The 22,573-nt window shown below is 41.8% G+C and overlaps 1 protein-coding gene across 6 annotated transcripts in view; it reads right to left on the minus strand.

Moving 5' to 3' along the window:
* Window positions 1–22,573, minus strand: part of FRY (FRY microtubule binding protein) — a 598,740-nt gene that overhangs the window by 139,079 nt on the left and 437,088 nt on the right. For all 6 annotated transcript variants that reach the window (XM_069205570.1, XM_069205567.1, XM_069205566.1 and 3 more), the window contains exons 30-37: window positions 21,378–21,477; window positions 16,778–16,949; window positions 14,234–14,490; window positions 13,337–13,483; window positions 11,452–11,620; window positions 7,255–7,345; window positions 2,690–2,772; window positions 590–740 (exon numbers count right to left, since the gene is read on the minus strand). In XM_069205570.1, the coding sequence (XP_069061671.1) occupies window positions 590–740; window positions 2,690–2,772; window positions 7,255–7,345; window positions 11,452–11,620; window positions 13,337–13,483; window positions 14,234–14,490; window positions 16,778–16,949; window positions 21,378–21,477 (1,170 nt within the window). The remainder of the gene's footprint in view (window positions 1–589; window positions 741–2,689; window positions 2,773–7,254; window positions 7,346–11,451; window positions 11,621–13,336; window positions 13,484–14,233; window positions 14,491–16,777; window positions 16,950–21,377; window positions 21,478–22,573) is intronic.

A 22,573-nucleotide genomic window follows, 5' to 3' on the forward strand; every position in this document is an offset into this window, starting at 1 on the left:
TGGAAGTGAGAGAACAGGATCAACAAATTTAACAAAGTGCTGCTGCTCTAAGGCTGTTTCTGTCTAGCTAGGTCAGAGCCTGAACCTATGCTTCTAATTAATCTGATTTCACAACATTTAAACAAGAAATAATCTGGTCATTTGTTTACAAAGTTCTTTCAAATAAGACGTTCTGACAGCATCCCATCCTCTGGGATCAGAGGGTCAAGATAACTTATGAAGCTTGTTGGGTTACTGGATGTTCTGAGCGCCTTCTTGAAGGTATGCTGGCAACGCCTGTGTGGACTCTGATGTGTAGGAGTTCAATAATTTGGAGACATAAAATGCAGCTGCAATACCCAAATAGAAAAAATAACAGACTAAGAGGAGTCTTTTTGAGGGCATTGGCCAATCTAGCATTCCTTCTTCGTCTCAAACGTGTTCTAAACACGTCAGAGTCTTATCTTAATTCAGAGGCAAGCACATTTTTGGGAGGAGAGGCAGAGGAGACAGCAGTGGGAATGCAAGCTGTCAGGCTCGTATCAGCAACGAAGGCAGCCTTCCAAAAACCTGTCCATCAAGAGGCTTCTTTTTCTCGCACTTGTCTCACCTGTGCAGTGGTCCTCGCGGGGTGACGGTTTCTGGGAGGTAATCCACCAGCGGAGCCCAGCACCCTCCATTTGCAGGCATTGGTAATGGCTGTGGTTGGTTTGTTTCTACAATAGTTAACAGCCAACTAGTGTACGGAGAAACAGGATCATCTGCAAGTAAAACAACAATACCACGTCAAAGCATATTAATACCAACCCACACTCTCTAGTGTTGCGGTAAAAACCATAAGGGAATGAAAATAACAAGAACTAGTTCCCCTACTTTTGCCTTGAATTATGGAAACGAAGACATCTTATAGTGCTGAACTAATAGATTTGATCCTTCTTACACTTGCTTGGAAAGGTGAATAGTTAAGTTGAGTTTTCCAAGACTAGATCATTCACTTCTGGCTTCATACTTATTTTGCAGGCCTGGTAAAGTGGTCTCTTTTACTCAGTACTGACACTGTTACTCACTGCTTACTCACTCATCCTACAACCTATGGCTTTGATAACCAAAATGACCTCAAAGATAATTGACACAACCTGAGGACTTACTAAAGACGCACATATAGGCTTACAGGCCTACAGATCAGGTGTGTCTGTCCCAGATGTCCTTACGCTCTAAAAATAACTGAATGTGATGGTATTTCCAGTGTGCATCGTTTACTCTATGTAATTACAGCCTATGGAAATGTGATTTTATCATTCTGCTCGAGAGCCTGAAGAGACACAGAAGAAGCGGGGTTAGAGACCGACCGGAAACCACAGAAAGCGGCAGACTGGCAGATAATGCCTTACCCAGCCACAGCAAAACAGTCAAGTCTTTTCAATGGCACAAGGGATGTGCTAATTTTCACACTGGACAGGGAGCTGGAGTGATGACCTTGTACCCCACACTGAACACTAGAGCACGCAGAAATATGAAAATGAACCAAGGCTCCAAGTCACATGAGAAAGGAAAAGGGACTGGGCGTGAGAACTAGACCGCGAAAGACTAATTATCACAAACATTAACAGAGATGGATAGAAGAAAAGAACTAACCAGAGAGTGAGAATCCGTGCGAGCACGAGAGAGAAAAGGACCGAGTAAGAAGGGTAAAGAGGGAGAGGAAGAGGGAGGGATGGGGGAGGCGATGAAGTTACAAGAAGAAAGGTGGAGAAATAGAGAAAAGTGTGTGATAAACATAGGGGGCCTGATTACGACCTTGGTGGAGGGGATTACCCCGTCCCAAATGTGACGGATATCCCACCCGCCGTATAAAAGTTTCATTATATCCTATGGAACTTGTAATACAGCGGACGGGATATCAGGATATCGGGATATGGTCGTAATCAGGCCCATAATCTAAGCAGTTACAAAAGAAAAACTAAAGGCCAGCTCGGAAAATCGAAAGCGAAGGAATGGCATGCAGACAACAGAGCCACCCAGCGAAAGAATGGAAGTGATGAACACAGAGAGATGTACAGAAAGCCACACAGACACAAATTGACAAGCACACAGAGATACAGTGAAAAAGATGGACTGATACACGACACATACAGAGACAGTCGTGCCAAAGAAAGCGACTTCTACCTCAGAGACACGGACAGTAATAGGGATGTGACTTGCAGATGCCAGCAAGGGAGGCAAAGTGAATGAAAGATACACAGGGACAAGCACAGAGAAAGAGAGCGAGAGAAGGAGCACAGGGGGCAGTGACTGGCTAGTTCATAAGCAGTTTCCTTAAAAAGCTGAGATGCCGGCAGCAGAGGAGGGGCCAGACTGAAGCACAATGGTACTGAAAAGAGTGAAGCCACTGACCATCAGCACTGTGAGACAGCCAGAGGGAGACATGCAGGAAAGCCATTTAGGCAAAGAGAACATAGCGTATGAGAAGCAAAGGGGGGGACTGAGAGGCAGGGAAGAGCGCTTGACAGACAGGCATGTATTAATGAAACTTAATTAAACTTAACCTAGAGTACAAAGTGTCTGAAATAGTGACTGAAACATACCCAAAACCTATTTGGAACCTTGCAGTAGTTTCTGTGCCGGGTCTCTTGAAACAGATTGGCTTGCTTTTCCTTCTTTTTCAGCATCACAAAAACACGAACTGTTAACATCAGCAGATAGTACTTACTCTTGTCATCATCGTAGGATCCTCCGGAACTATTGCTGTATCGTGACTCCAGTCGAGAGTGCGCTCGGATTACATTGCTGAACCTTCAAATACAAGGCGCGCTGTTAGGAGCCTCATTCAGTGGCCAATCATGATTAAAGGCGCGTCTTTCCAGCACGGTTCAACCCGAGCTGTCTGACACTATTTTCACACCACAGTTTCTAACATTGTATATCTGACGACCTTTGTAAGACAGTATGAGAATTAAACAGCCCCTCTCTAGATTTTCATGTACATACATTTCACAAAGTTAAGTTAGTGGGCCCTGTACAGTTTTCAAAGCAGGTTTGGTAAAACCACCACATAAAGTGCCCCAACATTCCAATTTACAGATGCTTTTAAGAATCCCAGCCAAACTCTAACTGTTTTTAATCGCTTACTTGTGCTGAAAAGCAAGGAGAGGTGCAGGCTAAGAAAATCACGCCAGAAAAGCAGCAGATGTGGGCACAGTAATGAAAAAAATATTTTGGATGCATTTTCTTGTTGTACACAGAATGTGAAAACTGTAATCGGGAGTTTATTAAAAGAGTAATTATGAGATAAAGGGTAGCTTCTCTTGTTACATTGTTAACAAATCACGTTTGTGAGTAAATGCTCTTTGAACTAAAAAAACATGGGCATTAAGCAGGAAGAACATCCCAAATGCCGTTTTAAGATACCTAAACCCACGAACTCAGAACGAGGCTCGGTTTCAGTAACACATTTGCTTTTGCCCCCGACCTTGGTGTCCATTATGTCTAGTCTCCTTATAACATGGGCCATTTATTAAAAATATGACAATGAGGAGTTTGTAATGCAATACTAGGATCACCAGAATTATGATGCCTCATAGTAGCTGCCTGTGCACTTGGTAATGCTGAATCCAATAAAAAGAAATTCACAAAGTCTAACAGGATCTAACTGCTCATGTGGCACCTTAAGGTCCACCTCGTCTGAAACCACAATATGTATTTTGAAACTGGTCATGAATAGACATCTACACTTATAAAGCATACACAGTCTCCAGCACAAACACTACAATTGTTCAGTCTTTGATTATGCACCTGAATCTGCCTGCCCAAACACCCATGGTGGAAGTTTCAAGCAACTTCCACCTTTCCTGCAAAAATATGAGGCATAAACTACTCCCTGCCTTACATCATAAGGGTATTGCAAGTCACCGAGGAAATCTGCGACCATATAGAGGAATAAGGCTGGATGTTGTTTCCTTTATGAGTTCTTGGAACTCTTGAGTTAACTAGCAATTACCTTTTAATGTATGAAGGCCGTTTTCTTTTCCTTATAACACTTGGTCACACTATTACCCTGTCAAACAAATCACTTAAATGCACCAAAAAATCAAATCAGTTTATTGCAAAAGGATACTAGAGTCAGTTTAACCTAGGTCAGATTAAAAATGTTGTAGCACAGAATCTGTAGAAACAGTCAGAGAGATTCTGTCATGAACCAATAGTGTGCAAAAACGAGCATGGTACCATAGATATCTTTTTCTGCTGATCACTGTTCATATTAGAAAAACAGATCAGAAGAATGAAAAACTAGTTCCCGTTTTCCTTATATAAACTTTGGCTAGAATTATGCTCTGTGACATGCCTTTTACCTTGGCCACTGGCAGCAGAAATGATGGTGTAACAACTCAACTGTAATAAGTTATTACAGCTGAACAGCTATATCATTTCATTAGAACAGGTGCTAGAAACATCACAACTAGACTGTAAAAAGGAATTTGGAGAGGGGCATTTATACAGACATTGCAGGCTCCGATGTATTCATTTTGTTACTTGTTAGTGTCTCCTGAAAAGTCTTCTTATATGTCCTCTTAGTCAAGCACCACAAACCTCTGCTTGAAGTGCTTATATGTAGCAGTCATAACCTCGTTCTCCCACCTCACTCCTGGAGAGAAGTGTCTAGTGCTTGCGCTGCTTGTACCTACAGGACCTAAAATCACCCACTTTCCACTCTGATGCTGGTGGTCAGCACGTCTTGTTCTCCTCCAGCCACATATCGACTGAACCATGCAACTCTTCCTATTTGGAATGTTTTGGATTCACTGCTTTATCCTCTGCGTTGGCAGAACTCTGCAACAATTCCCCTGGAATGTGTGATGTACTTAAATAGTAGGAGTTATTTTCCATCACTTTATAATATTTCACAACTAATATCCAGATAGAAGGGTCCGTTGTCCACTTATTATCAATACTTGAGTGCTGCTGTATTAAATTGTGTATATATTTGATTCTCACTGTTTATATTTACTGTTTCACTGCACAGTCTGCACTTTTTGACTCACTTTGTTCACCATTTTCACTATTCGGATATCTATATTAAGACAGGTAATGTACTAGAATATTTACACAATAAATTGATGCGTACTAATTAAGTCTATTAGGTCAAGATAAGATTCTCAGAGGCGTGGACTTTAAAAAAACGTTGAAAATAAATTCCCATATGGAGATGTTCATAACAGTGTGATACTGTTTGCTTTGTCCAAATCTGTTATGTAAAGCTCATTATATTGTGGTTTTCCTCTGTGGAAATTCCACCTGGTACTAGTGAAAATCATTTGGGGTAGGGATAACTGATGGGGTGCGGTAATTATCACACATATTTGAATTCCAATCAGGATTTTTAGCCAAGTTGTTAAGATGGTGTTTTGTCTCGTGTTGCTTTGCCAATTTATAGTATTTTTTTAATTTATTTTTTTAGCAATTTAAGGCTAAGCCATTGCTATTTATCCCACCCATAGGTCTTATGTGCAGAAAAATATCAACAGTTTTTTGTAAAGCAATCTGATCACACTTCCATCTACTCCATGGGTAAAGTAAAAAAATGTTAGATGTATGTGTCACGACCTATTCCTAGAGCAACCATGTTGCTTTGGACATATAATTTCATAGCTTGGATAAATTCCACCCATGTGGTGCCCATTACAATGCTCAATGTGTCACAAACGGAATAAGGGCTCCAGGAACAACCCACAACAGCTATGCACTTCATAAGCGTGCTTCCCATATTTCAGCAGCCGTGAAAGCACTTAGTGACCTAGATAACATGCTTCCCCTCAAAGAATATTAACATTTTAACAGTGTTCACATGGCGATTAAGCAGTGCAGGAACTGCACATCAAATGACAACTTCCTAATCACGAGCATAGGCACTAATTAGCTTTGTGTCACACTCCTTTTTTCCAAATCAGAGTGACAGTGCATTCTGCATGCCCACAGGATAATTTATAGAACGCCTTCTTAGAAGCATGAGGCCTTCTGGAATTGATCTTGGGTCATACCTCACACATAGTCATGCAGGAGATTCACTCATAAACCTAGTAGCCTCTAAATGTCTATGGGTCTAGTATAGTGGGAGAATGATGGCACCTCACTTACCTGGATTATACTTATGCTACTCTGCACTAAGGTCCTTGCACTATTATTAGGGTGGGGTACCCGTCTCACCCTGGGCAGTGAACAACATCACAGCAGTGTGGGCAACGATAGTCATGTGGGTCTAGGCTGAGACAAACTCATATCTTCCCACCATATAAATTTTAAAGAAAGCTAGCCTGCCAAATATATTACTAAAGAGTTTATTTAGGAAACAAAGTTGTGCCAATGCTTAACAGTGGCAGCCCAGGCCTTTAAAGGACAAAACTAAAGATCCACTTGTTTGAAACCCACGATCAACCACATTCATAAGCCTTATCCATTACCTTTAGCTCCTCCAATTCCACTTAGGAGGAATGTGCTAACGATGTTATTTGTGGTGCAAATTACTTGAAAAGGCATGTAGTAACAGAGACAATCTCTTAAAAACAGAGATACGTAGTCATCTCAAAACCTATGGAACTTAAGATTCCTCTTCAGAAAGTGCAAACAGAGTTTCACACAAAGAACCATTAAAATAATTATTTATTATCATTTGTTTTAATGGGTGTAACTGGGTGATTCTGAGTCAAAATCTTTTTTAAATCCAAAGTTAGGAGGTCAGAAGTCCCACAGTCAGGTTGCAGACAGTGTGGCCGCCTCCCTGCGGGCACCATTAAAAGTTCCCCGCTGGGTCAGTGGGCAAAACGATGTTTCCGCCCTGCTGGCCCAGCGGGAACAGACTACAACATTGACGCGGGCTCATAACAGAGCCAGTGGCAATGCTGTAGTGCATAGCGTGCTACTGCCATGCAAAAGCTGGCAGAGAGGGTGGTCGTAATCCCCAGGACGGCACAGCTTGCAGCGCTGCCCTGACGGATTACGACGCTAGTTCCTCCTGTGTAAGAGAACTGGTGGTGCTGGCGGTCCCACTACGGCATGACTGCTACAGTCATAATGTGGTGGTCGGGGCACCGCTTTGGCCGTGGTCAGACTGCCACTGCGACCGCCACGGTCGTAATGAGGCCCTTAGTCTGTTTTTGGTTGCTTCAGCGTTCACCCTAGCAGGTGTACTAAAAGTTAGTCCAAGCCACGGGCTATTTTTGTCAGCTCTATAGTCAATTGTGCATCAAGTATGTATCCACGTTTAAAGAAAATTTTACACACCTTTCATCGCTTTCTTTCAGTACTTTGCCTTCATCTATATCTGGAAAGCCATCATGACCAGCCACAACAGTATTGCTGCTTGAGGTAGTTCCTAAAAGCACAAAAAAAGAAATTACCCTTTTAGAAGTCAATACATTCTCTTACATTGTTTAGTACTGGTGAAAACTTTTAAAGTATTATGTGTATCTACTTAGGGGCGCTATTCTTAAGTCGGTGAAGTTGTGTGCGATGGACAGTGCCACTAACTCTTGCAGGGCCTGAAAGTCCGTGCACTAAGGAGTAAGGCTCATGCTCAAGCTTTAAGTATCCAGCGATATAGATTATACATATGATTGCCAAAGGTACATTTTTCATTGATAGCTTCCTTTTCGTTTCCAGGGTGGGCCCTGATATCACACTAACACTGCACTTGTCTTTGTTTACAGAACTACTTCTGTTTTGGTCACTTGAAACAAAATGAAAACCTCGAAGAACTCATTCCTGAGCAAAAGACATTGGCACACAGTTAATTATCAAGAAGGTGACATACTAACAGGGTGAGAAATGTGTTGGCAGTAATTAGCAATACTACTCAATAAGCCATATGATTTTCTTTGAAGTATTCTCATTCAGGTTCTGTAAGAAGGTGGATGTAGGTATAGGTACATACACAGAGAACATGAAGCAATCCCAGCAACAGTTATCTGTAAAAGGGTGACAAAGTGCCTAGAGCCCTAAGGTTATTAATGTGTCTCTAAACGGGAGGATATGGAGTACACTAAGTGCAGGTTATCTAGGGAAAGCATATCCACATAAGATGTGGTGTGCTGAAGGCGAAAGAAAGCCTCAGTAAGCAGTGCCAGTGCAGGTCATGCCTGAGAATGACTGTCAAACTCCAAATAGGGAGTTGCCTTTACTGAATAATAGGTTGCAAATTCCTGGAGCAGGGTCCACAGCGTCTTGCACACCATGGAGAAAACCCCAAGGATTCCTCTCTCAAGTTGGGAGGACAGAGTCAAGATTTTTGTAGGAGAAGGGGGATCTCAAGATCTAGAAGCCAATTAGTGAGAAAAAGAGGTGACACTGTGGGATACAAGTGATCCATTCACCACGGATAACCATAAGTGAGGAAGAGCGAAAGGGAGAAGGAACCAGCCACCATAAAAATCCAGTCCATTCTCAGATAGGGCAAATACGAGCTCAGATGTAGGACACTCTGTTACCCGAGTGTCCCCTTCTTTACTGGCAAGTGCATGGAAGGGAAGGGTGGAGGGGTGGAGACTGGGAGGCAGAACCATTCCTTACCTGACAAACGTCTTCCTGACAGGTGGGAGGATACCAACCCTTTCATGGGAAGGAGTGATAGTAGGAATAGTCCCTCATTATAAAACGTTGTGTGGTTGGAAAAGAGAGACTGGAAAGAAGAGTTGTGAAGACCATTGATTCTAGAACTGTCATCAACGCGTCCAACGCGTTCAGCTGGCTAGAGGCCCAACAGGTGAGCTCTGTAGTGCCTTCTAACTCATCTGTTGAGAATCCTAGCATTGTGCTCCTTGCCCAACAGGATATAAGCTCAAACAATTGATTAGTTACACTGTGGTTTACAACGGATTCTTGAGCATTGTGTTCGCTTCTAGAATAATTCCATTGCCCCGGTGTTGCAAAATGACTGCTTGATATTGAATCAACACTCTACCAAACCATTGTGCTGTTATCCACGAGGACCAACTTGTTGCTATTCTTATTGTAGCCAATTTGACTGTGGTAGTAGTAGTAATGAGGGCTATTTTGCTGCCCAAAGTGTTGTAAAAGGGCTGTTTTAATGCACTCACACTTTAATTATATGACTGTGCTGCTATTATGGAGGAACAATTTGCTGCTACTTTTGTTGCTCTACCGCCTTCGTATGTTTGACTTTGTACCATTCACTTAGTAATCCTGCTGCATTCAACACGTCATGTTCAATTTACCAGTGTGGTACTTTTTAGTAAATTTTTAATGCAAATTACATTGGCCATCTAAGTGTGAATTTGCCCTCTCTTTTATTAACTGAAATTATTTTAACAATTGTAACCATACGCATTTTATTTTGTAGTATGTGTTCAGCGTTTTGTTTTTAACTGTATTAGTTTTAAATAACCACAAGCAATAAAGATTTACCAACTGTATCAGACCATAAGGGATAAAGACTTCACTAATGAGTCAAATGCCAAAAATGAGATGTGTGTGGGCACTTCTTAATCAATACATAAGTATATTCAATTAACCGAATCCAGCATGTGTGTTCTGTGGTCATTACATGTACTTACTAATCACCTGCCTAAAATGTTTTCATATTCAGTGATATCAGAAGCCTATCTAAGTGCACCATGATTGCAGATCCTTTGTATTGTATTTGTAAATTATTGTTGACAAATGCTAAAACAAGACGATCACCATAATGAGAATATAAATCAGCAATTTACAATGAAATACCATATTTGAGATCTGGTGGGTCCAAATGGTCTCACTCAAGCTCTCTTGCACTATAAATGTGACTGCAAGGCCCAAATGATTAGACAAACTTCCTACAACTTCCTAGTAGGTGATAACTGCCCAGCATCTCCTTTAGTGGACATATCATATGGGATCCAGATTTTAAATTATAATATTCTAAAGAGACTAGTGATTTTAAAGCAGATCCATTTAGGAATCACTCCTATGTAAATGAAGGATTTCCAGTAGCAATCAGTGAACGTTAAGTAGAAATAGAAGGACTTAACTGCATTGCATGGACTAAATTAGTCTAATTCTAAAATGTAATTTCTAAACAAGTATTTCTAATTCTTTTTTCACATATAAAGTGTTTACAAATGAAATCTCCTTCGGGAAGTTGAGCCTTTTACACATTTTTCATTCACTTTCCACATTGCGTACAGTGGAGTTATTCAGGTTTAGAAATGCAGATACATGTGAGAAATGCACTACAAATGCTTCTGTAAACCCATAAAAGACTGAGTGCTCACCTCATTTGCATGGAAATTTCTCTAACCGCTCGTCATCTACATATGTAAGTGTCACTTTCGATAGAAGATGCTCTGCAAAGTTTTTGGATTTTCTGCAGTTCTAGTGTTACACTGTCATGCAAAACCTAGATATTAACCCTGTGACTCAATATTAAGTTGTGTATGCCTGACCTACAACGCTTTGCATGTGTAGGTGGGTCTTAAGCATGTTAAAGTTTTGTCAATCTTTCCATATATTTTCTTTGCACAACCATTACGTATTTACTTATTTACTGAGTAATTACAAGAGGTACGCTGCATTTTGGGTACTTTAGAGTACTGTGGTTGAATAAGAAAAACATACATTGTGAGGAAAGGGAATGTATAATCCAGTCACCGAAGGGAAACTCGAGATAAGAGTAATGTGCTCTTTTTTTCCACAGGTTAAAGCACATTATGGTACCCTAGTTTTGGAGTGTTGATGAGCTTCTTCTGGAAAGTTGTCTATATGACAATCTAGTAGTCCAGATGGGCTCCAACTTAGAATTTATCATCTCACTGGTCATTATGCATGAGTGGAAGAATGAGTAAAATGTGTAATTAAATGGGATAGAGGGTACATACGGATGTCAGACCAGGACCATGCACTAAGTCGAAGATTAGCTCCTCAGCAGCTGGAAACCTTTTTGCAAGAAAGGCTGTGTAGCGCTTCATAGTTTATTTTGTGGACCCTTGCATCTTTTCTTGTAGGGTGGTATGACAATAGCCACCACATACAAGGCTATGTCTGTATCACCCAAGCTGCTTGTTTAAATAATAGCAGCAGCAATCAATTAAAACAAAACGATAATCTAACTTCACAAAACAGAACCATCATATTAGTGAACCTAAATGTGTAGGTCTGTGCTGCACATCAGAGCACCAGAAAATGAACTTTTTATTAGGGTTTCTGCAACTTCCTATATAGCCATTGATGGAATTTGTGATATGTTGGAAACTCCTGAGGGGACCTTAGACAAGGTCATTAACATTTAATTAGCTAATCTTTTGAACTTTTAACTGATGAAATTTCAGTGACAATTACTTTCATTTCCTTATCTGCCATGTACAAATCCTGTCTCTTGGCACGCTGCCTTTGGTGCCACGCCCAGACACAATGAAACACTGAGCTTCAGAGGTAGAGGATGGCAGCTAGAGTTTCAGGGTCATAAATCATACTCAGTCATTGCCATACCAGACGCAGCAGCAGAACCTTTGTTACTGGAGGCGAAGCGGTAAAAGGGTGGATTATCACAGTGCTGGACAATGGGGTTCACAGGATCTGTCTGCTGCAACTCAAACAGGAGCTCTTCCATGGTCTGAATGGTGTTGTTTCGACACAAATATATTGCAACCTTTTTGATCTACAAGGTAATATAAAAATATTGATTACAATACTGACATATCTCGCATGTGTGCAATATCAGCAGATTTGGACAAACATCATATCACTTCAATTTAGGATGTTCACTGATTTCACAACTTTTCCAACCGACATTAAACCTCTCATGCCTTGGCAGTAAAATGTAATCCTAAAAATGAAGAGGACATAATCCGGTTTCTACTTGGATGTGATGACGATATTAAACCCCTTACACAACCATGGAATACAAAAGGGCAACAGATGAAACAACACCAAAATATCCAGCTCCCTGACAGAGTTAGGGTATAAATGCTTAAGGACTGGCAGTACCTTGCCACATTAATTGGGGCAGAAGATATTTGCACAGCCCCTTCTGTAACAAAGCTAGCACCTATGCTGTCCTACGGGGTATTCCCTCATTTGGATGGAGACATGGTCCCATGTGAATAAGGGAAACACTTTGCGTCTGCATGTGCATTGTTATGGACGTAGACACAGAGGCAAGGACACCACCAGGAAGCAGAGGTGGTGCACAGTCAGTGTCCCCTCTGGTGGTGACCCCTGCAAGGGAGGGGTGGGGGGAAGGTGCTACTATGGACCCCTGAAACCCTCCGCAGGCTCAGTGCCCCAGCCTGCAGGTGCATCTCTGCTGCTTTGTGAAGCAGGCCAGGTGCCCCTGGACTGCAGCCTCTCCGCCTTTCACTAATGCGCAGTCACCACTCACGGATGCGCTAGGAGCAGGGCATTGTGTGCACTACAGCACAGTGTTCCCGTTTGCAGCCAGGTCACCCTGATAAAGGTGTGCAGCAGCGCTAAAGGGGACTGTGTGCCATTAATATAGCGTGGCCTTGATGCCTAAAGACAAGCTGAAAAAGTTACTTTCTCAACAGGCCTAGCTCCTGGCTTATCTGTTTAGCCATGTGTAGGATCCCAAACGTTTCTGTTTCACTTAGTGAGAAGAGACTGCTCAGCGCTTTAAAAAGAAAACTACAGAGCAGGGGCCGTATTACCTGAAGCGTCCTGGGGGCAAGCTGTATTCTGTAATACTGGAGGTGCTATCCTGAAGGAGCATTCTTCGTTCGCATCGGGGCATTGCCCCATGCAAATGAGGGAGAGTATCTGCCTCTGCACCGAAGCAGTATTAGGGATGCGTGTGCAGAGGCCAAGAGTTGATCAGGGTACGAGTGACTGTATGCTACCAAGAGGTGGTGCACACTCAGTGCGCCTCCCGAGGGCGACCCTCTCCATACATCTCCCTGCAGTCACCCACTGCACCTGCTTGTAGGGGATCTCCGCCCCCCTTTGTAATATAGGCTGCAAAGAAACGCCAGAGTAGCTGCTTTACACAGACACTCTGCCTTTCCCTGACGCGCAGCCCCTGCGGCTGGTGCATTTACTTCATCTGTAATGCAGTGCACCAGCCACGTTTGCGCCAGATGCGCCACCGCTCAAACGTGGACAGTGCACCCTCTGCGTAATGTGGCCCTGCGTGCAGAAAATTCCACTTTTCTTCGTTGCGCCAGTTCCCTTACCTCCAGCGCACACGAATATTATAGAAAATAGTTTGTAGGAAGGATGACAGCCCAACGATCACCGTTTTATATATTTCATTTATTGACCAGCAATACTATTACATAAACACTTTCAGATAGTACTTCCTATCAAAACAGTAACTAAAAGAAGGAGCATTTTACTTTTAAAGTGCTGCTTTACTTACGTAAGGCAAGAGTGTTGTATCGCTGCTCACGCCGCACAGGCTGATGAGGAACTGTAGTGTTATCCGGAGGTTGTTGCTCCACTTCTCATTGTTGGCTAACGCGTTCCACGCATTCTCCACCTCCGGTCCTGGGACCTCATCCCCATACTGCAAAAGAGATTAGAGGAGCACGTTAAAGATGTAGTGACAACAAATCTACACAACTCAGTCCAGTGACAAAGTTGCTAATCAATTTATGGTTCTTGAACGAAATGCTTTTGTTACATACAGCAAAATATGTAATATTTTCTGAATAATGGCACTCGTTGCAGGTGCTGGCCATCTTTGTTGAGGTGAAAAATGAAATTACAGGAGGTAGCTTTTTGTAACTGCTGACGGTGCTCTGCTTTAGGCCTTATTGAGGTAGGGGAAGGTAATGGCTATCAACGGACTTAATCATAACTGGGGAACAAAAAGAGAGTGTCTATAAGCTAGAGCCTCTACTACAAATTCTTTGGAAAACAGAACTAGACCAACAGGTGAGGAGTTAAAATGCACAGATAAATACATAGTATAGCTGAGGGGTGCAAGGCCTCTGTGGGGTTTACTTTCCCTGGTCCAGCGGTTAACGCCTGCCCCCACGCCACCCCCTGAGGAACAAAAGACTCATACATTATTGGCTGCTCATCAATGTTAACGCCAAGGGCACAAATCACTTGTGTACTGTGAATTGGCTATCGTTCATTTGCCATATACCGGGCCCCACCTTCATATTTTTCATTATAATCTCAGAAATATTATCATCAAATGTAACACCTGCTGAATTGACTAAGAAACAAATGACTGAAAATTAATGTTTGTTCAATAACATAATACGATTTCAAGCATTTGAGATGCATTGGTGCTAAACTGGTTCACCTTTGCAGTCATGTACATTAAGTTGTTCAACACAAGGGATGTGGCATCCGGAGAACCCCAGCCATTTCCTTTCAGTCCCTGCGTCGCCACCAAATCACCGTCCTTGTCTTTCAGCTCATCCTCGGGCGTGCTGGGGCTGGACCCAGGCAGTAGCAACCTGCTGTCCACCAGTTCTATGTTGTGAAGCCAGGGGAACAGGTAGGTGAGCATGATCTGACGCCCATTAGGATGTGTGGTTGGGAATCTCTGACTTACCTCTGGAAAAAAGCATGAAGAAAAGTGCAATATTTTATCCCAAAAAGACAGAAATATAACAAAGGGTTTTACATTGTATGGATATGTGAGAATTAGGGTTAATGAGTTTCCCTTTATTTTGTAATTTAGAATTGTTATTCATATCGCTGGTCAGCTGAAATTTAATGAGATATCTTCTATCACACACTTATCTATTTACCTATTCATCAAATCATCAATTCACTCTGTGATCTGAAACACACTATTCAACCAATCCCTCACACCATATATGAGGCTGACTCGCCAATCTAATATCTGCATCTTTGGTGTTTCTTCTAAGTTAGTTAGTTTTTGCTCTATATGTCATACTAATACAGTTCTTAGGGCTAGTTAGTAGTGGTTTAAAAACCTTTGGCACCTGGAACATTCAAAATGTGTTTTTGTTGTACCCAAGCACGCTAATTGGACTGCAAATGAGATGGTAAACAAAGTCATCAAAATAAGAAATACAGTTCCTGATGGAACTCTTTTGACTCCCGGTCAAGTCCACACCGTCTTGAAAAGCAGCTGCACCATTTACAACGCCATTATGACCAGCATCACTGCTTACCATCTCTGGTGGCTCTCTGCACACCACAACCAGGAAACCATTAGACTGCAGATTAAGGAGCATGAAGAAGAAAAACACACAGCAGCAGGCCTTTTCTCAATGTGCACACCGGATCTATAAGACCATCCTCATATCCATCAACGCTGTCCCAATTTAAGAAAGAGGGGACTCTGCACATCACAAAGACACACTGCATCACAAAGCCCTAGACCAGCTACTTCTCCTATTCTCCTTTCAGTCATCGCTTTTAAGCTTGTCTGTGACATGTACAGCTCCGTGCTGGCTAGGCTTGTGCTGTAGAAATAGCACATATTTAGACACACAGGTAGTTAAAAACTATGATGGTAGGACTGAAGGATAATATTTGCCTTAACACTGAACCTGATGGATTTCTGAATGCACCATAGGTATTCATACAGCAAGGCGAGAAAGCTGCTACAAACGCTCTGAGGGTTAAGACTTCTGTAAATCGCAGAACAGAAAAAGGTCTGAATCCTGGTGGGCATTTTTTAAAGTAGATTATATATATTTTCAATGGCTGAAAATATGTTTTTTGCTTCTCAAACTATTTTTGAAGACTTAAATGTGTATTACCATTCATAAAATTATTACTGTGGAACACTGCATGCTTTTAAATATTTTAATCGCTCCTTTCGAGGGCCAAACAACTGGTTTTCTTAGTCTTTCATTCCATTAAGATTTATGATGAAAAAGAAGCCTTGGATACTCAGATACTCGGCCGCCTTTGTCACGCTCTGGGATTGTTTTATGGCTCTCAATCCAATGAAATCAAATTATTTCTTTCCTCTTAAGATGAATATTGGTCAGCCTGGGTTAGTGCTGTTAAGGGTAGTCTGCGGATGCAGTACTGGTGTCGTGCTAGATACTAATCCGGTGCCTTGCCCCGGTGGGTTCAATACCACTGAGCCACGGGACTTATTGGTTTGCCCATACGAGGCCTATTTTGGGGAGTTGCCACAATAATTTGTATGATTAATGATAAAATAGGTGAGTAGGTTGAGGGCCCAACCGGGGATCTGTAGATGTAAAGCTTAAATCCTGGTATAGCGCATTCAGACTATTATAGTCTGAAGGAGAGAAAAGCACACCATAAAGCCGGGATGCAGTAACAAGTAGTATTCAGGCACCAAGAGGCAATTAAGTTGGTACTGTGCTCTAGATAAGCAACGACATAGCACTATCTTTTTATATCTCAGATTACTTGGCACAAAATCATGTCTGCAAACCTATGTTTCACCCTTGTGCCAGTGAGCAAGAAATGAATCTGGAGAATAGCCCCATCTACCTTAATGGCCACAAAAACATTATCCAAACATACATGAACAGTAAACACCCACACAACCTGACAACTTTGCACAGCACATTTGATTTCAACACTCTGACAAATACAACCTTAGGAAAATATATTAATTTTGCAACTATATTTATAACAGCAAGACTCACATTTTTAAATGCAGTTTCTTCCATAAGCATATGTGCACTGTAAGTCTGGCCTCAGTTAAGCTTTTAAACGATAGCCACATCACACCGGGAAGAGTATTACTATTTTATAGGAACTAATAAGAGCCAGAGGGAGTTAATCAGCAAGTCATCAAAGGCATAGCCCTAGATTTGAACATGGGCTCATCAGGAAAGCCCACGCTGAAGTAGCCATCAACAGGATTTGAGCCTTATATTACCTGAGAAAAGGGGCAATGTGAGCTCGGGATACATTCTTGCCAGTTCACTGGAAAGGACCGACAATGATACGCTGTACAGGGGTGGCAAGACTCCATGTGTGCCATATAAGATGTTGCCAGGTTTTTGATCAGCTACTTTCTTGGAATATACAAACAGTTTTGCCTCAAGAATCTAAAAGAAATGCACAGTGGAATGTATTATTTATTACAGTGTAATCATATATAACATGTTTAACAATGAAACACACAGAGACACACACCTTATGTAAGAAACCAAAGTGTAAAATAGTTAATCACTGAAGATTTATTAAATAAGTGGGAGACTTATTCAGTGATTCACTGGTGTGTTATTGCACAAAGTCCTGTGTCAGATCTGGTCACTGTGAAACTCTCTGAAACTGCACTAAAATACGTTTTATGTGGATTCAAAACTAACAGATTAAACATGCCATTTTACATTAACATGACAACTTAGTTTCTAATACTGCATTATGCAATTTTCTACATTACCAATATTGTCGCATAGACTTCGAGTTAGGAAATGTTACTCACCTGTTCAGTATTTATGTGGAATAGTAGCCTCAAAATCCCCGTCATTCATAGAATATGGAACGATCTCCTTACGCACAATAGCAAAACCTCTGCTAAATGTATGCACAGTGATACTAAGCATGTATACCCCACCCATAAACTATATCGCACATGTCCCACCCCTAAATTTATTAAAATCCATTGACTCACTGCATCAGCTCTTTATTGGTCCAGAGCTGTGTGGAACAAGGTTGGGTTCATGTGAAATGATCAAATGCAGGATTACAAATAAAGAGAATACTTTAGTGTCACGCGCGGCTGCCCCAAGCACCATTTCAATGGCTTCTGAAACTTGAATTAAGGTGCCTTAGCTCTGAAGAAAGGGGCATGGATGAGTAGTCTTGCACAAGGAAGACGACCCTAATGTTGTTTATTGCCACCAGGTGCACTGGGAAGTGTTAGAGTACAGCAAACTGTTCCAGAAATCCTATACCAGATGGCAGATAATACAATGAGTGCAACTCACAACAAAAGGTTAAGGAAGAAGACTTGACCCCGCCCTTAGAAGCACTGCTGGGAACCCTAAAGCAGAGAAGTATTGTGAGACTATATTGTGTAGGACCCCTAAAGTGTCCTCTGAACGCTCAATTTAAACTGATCAACTATTATGTTATCCACAGAGTCTACCTTACCCAAGGCCACATTAACAAATGCTTTTACATGATAATGCAGTTCTTACACATGCTTTGGGTCCGCCCCTCACTGCAAGCGTGCTGGGTAGAGATAACAGGGGTAATATCAAATGTGATAGGCGGAGAGGTCCCCTGCAACCCCGACCATTGCTTACTGCATTGGTTCCCACACACACCCAAGGAAAAGGCCACTAGCAGATTTCAGGACCTGGCTTTCATCTTAGCTAAAAGGGAAATAATCAGTCACTGGAAGATCCCCTAGAGGCCCACGAGTGACCACATGGTGCAAGGAACTTGTAAGGTGGGTGGAATACGAGGGTGGAGTGTTACTGTGGGAGGATAGAAAGGGAATAGGTTTGCTAGAAATGGCCAGGGCATGGGAAGCGTTAATAGATAGCGTCAGGGACCCAGACCCACCCCTCCAGCACCCTCACCAGGGAGAGAAACTGTACATAATACTCCATGAAATACATGAACATACAGGAGTGCACTGCACTACCGAAAGGACTTACAGGCCAGTCACTAGAAGAGATCATAGCACAAGATAGCTATGCTTGCTCTCTGATAGGAGCATAGAGCACATAGTACACTGCCACCATAGAATCGCAATATGGGGTATGACTCAGTATGGATTGGGTTGATTGGGGGTGGGGGGAGAAGCTGGGGAAGTCGGGGATGGGTGTTGAACATACTAATATGATATCCTTGAGATAATTCACGGAATTGGATTGTAAGTTGCTGTTGATAAGAAACCTAATAAAATATGGTTACAAAACAAAAACAATGATGAACTTCTTGGCTGAGCAGTAGAAGGTTAGTACCAGCTACAAATAATTAAACAGGAGAAAAACAAGAATTTCCATGGGCACAACAGCAAAGTGAAAAACTGCCACCAAAAATCCAATGCAGATATTGCAGACACTGAACTGATGAGGTTGACAACCTAAATGTGGTGCTATCTGGTGTAACCTTTAAGTCCCACCTGGAATTGATGCAGTGCCCAAAGCAGTCCTGTACCACTGCAGCTGCTAAACACTGGTCCTGCCAAAGAGACAGCAATATGTTGTCCTTCTAGAATGGCGAATTCAATTAGAAACTACGCCTCTCCGTCTTAATCACTGGTCTTTAATCCAGATGCCAGCTCTTTCATTTTGTGGTGAGTTATGTACGTTGGTATTTATGCTTAGAAGCAAAACCATGCCACATCATTTGAATCACTAATATACTCTCAATAATGACACTCTACCTGCCCTCTTTGATGGTATCTTAGCAGACTTAATCACATGGATCCACTTCACATAACTATGATGAGATCCATTTAGTTCAAAGGGCAGTTGGTTGCTGTCTCTTCTACCTCAAAAAGTACTCAGCAGCGCCTCTTTTCTGATTTTGTGTGTTGTTGAAATACCCTGCTGCACCATCCTTGGAGACACACCAGGAGTTAAAAGGTCTTGCAGATATACTGTTATTCAATCTAAGACGCAGTCGGGCAGGTGCAGAGTGCTACTCCCATATGTCATCAACAATATCTTGGTGATACTGAGACAGAAAAATAACACAGGAGAATAAAGCGATATTTAGTTATGAAGGGAAGTATGAGATGGTTATTTGCATGAACTATCAGCCACTTCATACAACAATATAAAACATCAGGAGTTTCTGTTGTGGATGTAGTGTAGGGTTTGGACTAAGGTACACATTAACTTTTTCAAATGGAATCTGGTATACCCATCATATCCTTTGGACTATAATGTAGCTACACTACACACTCTTGCCTCTGAACTATACTGACACCAGCATAATGGCCCGCGTAGCCTACCATTTCTATACAATCGTGAGGCTTTTCTGAGTTCACTGATGGAGGTGATATATGAAAGTATTGTGAAATAAGAAATATGAAACTATGGAAGACCAATGAGAGTATCAAAGAACACTCTGCAATATGAGTCTCCAGTTCTCTTGGTGTGGCGAATGTCCTCTATTTATATTAGAATACTGGTGTGCAGGCAACTGAACCAAAGTGTCAATCTGAGTTCCTACTTGAAGATGGTCTATGAGAACACAATACAAACTTCATTAGCACTTTGCTTGAAGATCCAACAGACTTATCAATAAACTAGGTAGCATGTGTCGGCATCAGATTTATGGAATTAATGGAGGGTTTAGGTGTCACTATCGTGTCCTATTGTGGTTGAAATTGTTGTGTGTAGCCAGAGAGAGAGAGAGAGAATGCATTCTGTCTTAGAAGAAGCTGAGGCTCTACTTTCAACATGTTACATAAGCCGAGTGAACTTTAGTCACATCTGCCATCTAGTGAGGACACCACCAGCATTTCCTACTAATGAGAATGTTTTAAATGGGACATTTACTCTTACCTCCATCTTCTATCTGATTGTGGAATGCACCACAGACCTCAGTGAGAATGAGTTCCTTATCTTCGAAATGTCATACGTCAGCATATTAAAGTGAGCTAAAATGCAATTAAAAAGGCCTGCCACGTGCTTTTTCCTCAGCATATCAAACTACACGCCATTTTTTGAAGCAGGTGGTTGGGCTAATGATGTGGGACCTGTCGTCAAACAAAGGGCAACTATCACAGCAGAAGATTGAGCAGGTGGTAGAGAGCATCACAGGCTGCTTTGTGCGCTGGAGCTACGAACACGCACGTATGTGCTTTGTCCCTTGTAAAGACTACCTGGGATTCTTCAAGTTTCACCTGATCAATTCCAGAATAACCAATTACAACATGATGGTGGCTGCTAGGCAAGACTGTTTAAGGCCTGTGAGCCATTTTATACCTTATCTGAGACTTTGATAGGCTAACTGTGCTCTGTAGTAGCGAAATAGATGGTGCCGAGTTTAATATGTTTAATGGAAAACAAGTTCTATGAGCAGAATAATAATCTGATGATTTCTGTGTTCCAGGGAACTCACACAGAGACTTCAGTGCACTAATACTGAATAGATGATGACAATCCATTTAAATCAACACAGACCATTCAACGCCCATCAGGGATGAGTGTGGGAACTCTTGCAAATTTTTTCTGTTAATTATAGCATAGAAATGTAGTAAAGGGAAAGGTCTTCCTCCACTAGGAAAAATTATTTCCTGTGATAAAAGGGAAAACACATTGTAATCTTTCATCACAGCGTCTTTGTGAGTCAGGCTCTTTAAAGGTATCCAGGCAATCTTTGTAGTCTTGCTGAAATTTGTCTTACTAACTTTCAGTCACAGATTCTTCTGCCAAAAGGGACAACTGTAAATTGGCTGAAAGAAAATGAGAAGACCTAGTAGCTCGGGGAAAGCTTTTTTTGCAGAAAAATCATTTGTATTAGCTTACTGTGATAAAAATGGATAGCTTCCAGATGCTACATACCTGCATGAGTTGCATTGAGATTTCGTACGTCTCTCGGTTGGTGTCAGATGCTTTAAACAGGACCAGATTCAAAAGTGTCACAATGTCAAATGGATAGTTCCTGTAAAATTCACAAAATAAGAATACTTATCCAGTGTGAAGATCACAGAGAAATGTGAAATTATTTCTTAACTGACTCTCCAGTGTACACATAAATTGGTCTGACAGTTCTTCCAGCCTCAAAAGGGAAAGTCATGGCTGAGATATCTGATTATTACAGATTAAAAAGATTATCAGAAGTCTGTGTCAGAGTGGCAGCATTCAGATTAGAAACAAGTGAAACGTCATCCCTCCAGAATGTTTTTTTATTCAATTTCTTTGTTCGGTTACAAAAATAAACTGGTACATTGCCTACTTTTTGCCGAAGTCTATTTTAAAACGTGCTCCCACACAATATGCTTTCCATTTTTTTTTACGTATGTCCCCTCATCATAACCAATAGGCCCTAAAGCACACAGCATTACATGCAAATTATGCAGAGAGGACATTGTGGAGTAGCAAGTGGGGTGGTGAAGACAGAGATAAAGACACAGACCCACATTTATATTTCTTTGGCACCGCATTTGCGTCACTTTTTAACGCAAAAGCGGTGCAAACTTACAAAATACAAGTGCATTTTGTAAGTTCATGCCACTTTTGCGTCAAAAAGCGGCGCAAATGCGGTGCTAAAAAGCACAAATATGGGCCACAGAGCAGGAGGCAGCCCTGCAGGGCATGCTGCAGAGAGAGGTAGAGGTACAGTGAAAAGGGGACAGCTACAGCAGAAGAGGCAAAGCTGCAGAGAAACAAAAGGCTGAAAAGAGAGGAAAAGCCTACAGTGAAAGAGGGAGAACTGCAGAGCAGACAAAGAGGCAGAACGCAGAGAAAGAGGTAAAGCTGAAGACAAAGAGAAACCACTGCAAAGAGAGAGACCGCTACAGAGCAAGTGAAACAGCTGCATAATTGCAGAGAAAGAGGCAGCGCTGAAGAGAGAAAAGCCAACTGGGAAAGAGGCAGCACTGCATAGAATGTGGCAGAACTGCAGTGAAAGAGGTGACACTCCAAAGAAAGAGTTAAAGCTGCAGTGACAGAGGAAACTGTGAAAAGTAGAGGTACACTGAGAGAGAAATGCAGAGATACACAGCAGTGCCGCAGAAAAAGAGGCAGTGCTGCAGAGA

This window comes from Pleurodeles waltl, chromosome 8 (assembly GCF_031143425.1).
Source record: "Pleurodeles waltl isolate 20211129_DDA chromosome 8, aPleWal1.hap1.20221129, whole genome shotgun sequence".
Lineage (NCBI taxonomy): Eukaryota > Metazoa > Chordata > Amphibia > Caudata > Salamandridae > Pleurodeles > Pleurodeles waltl.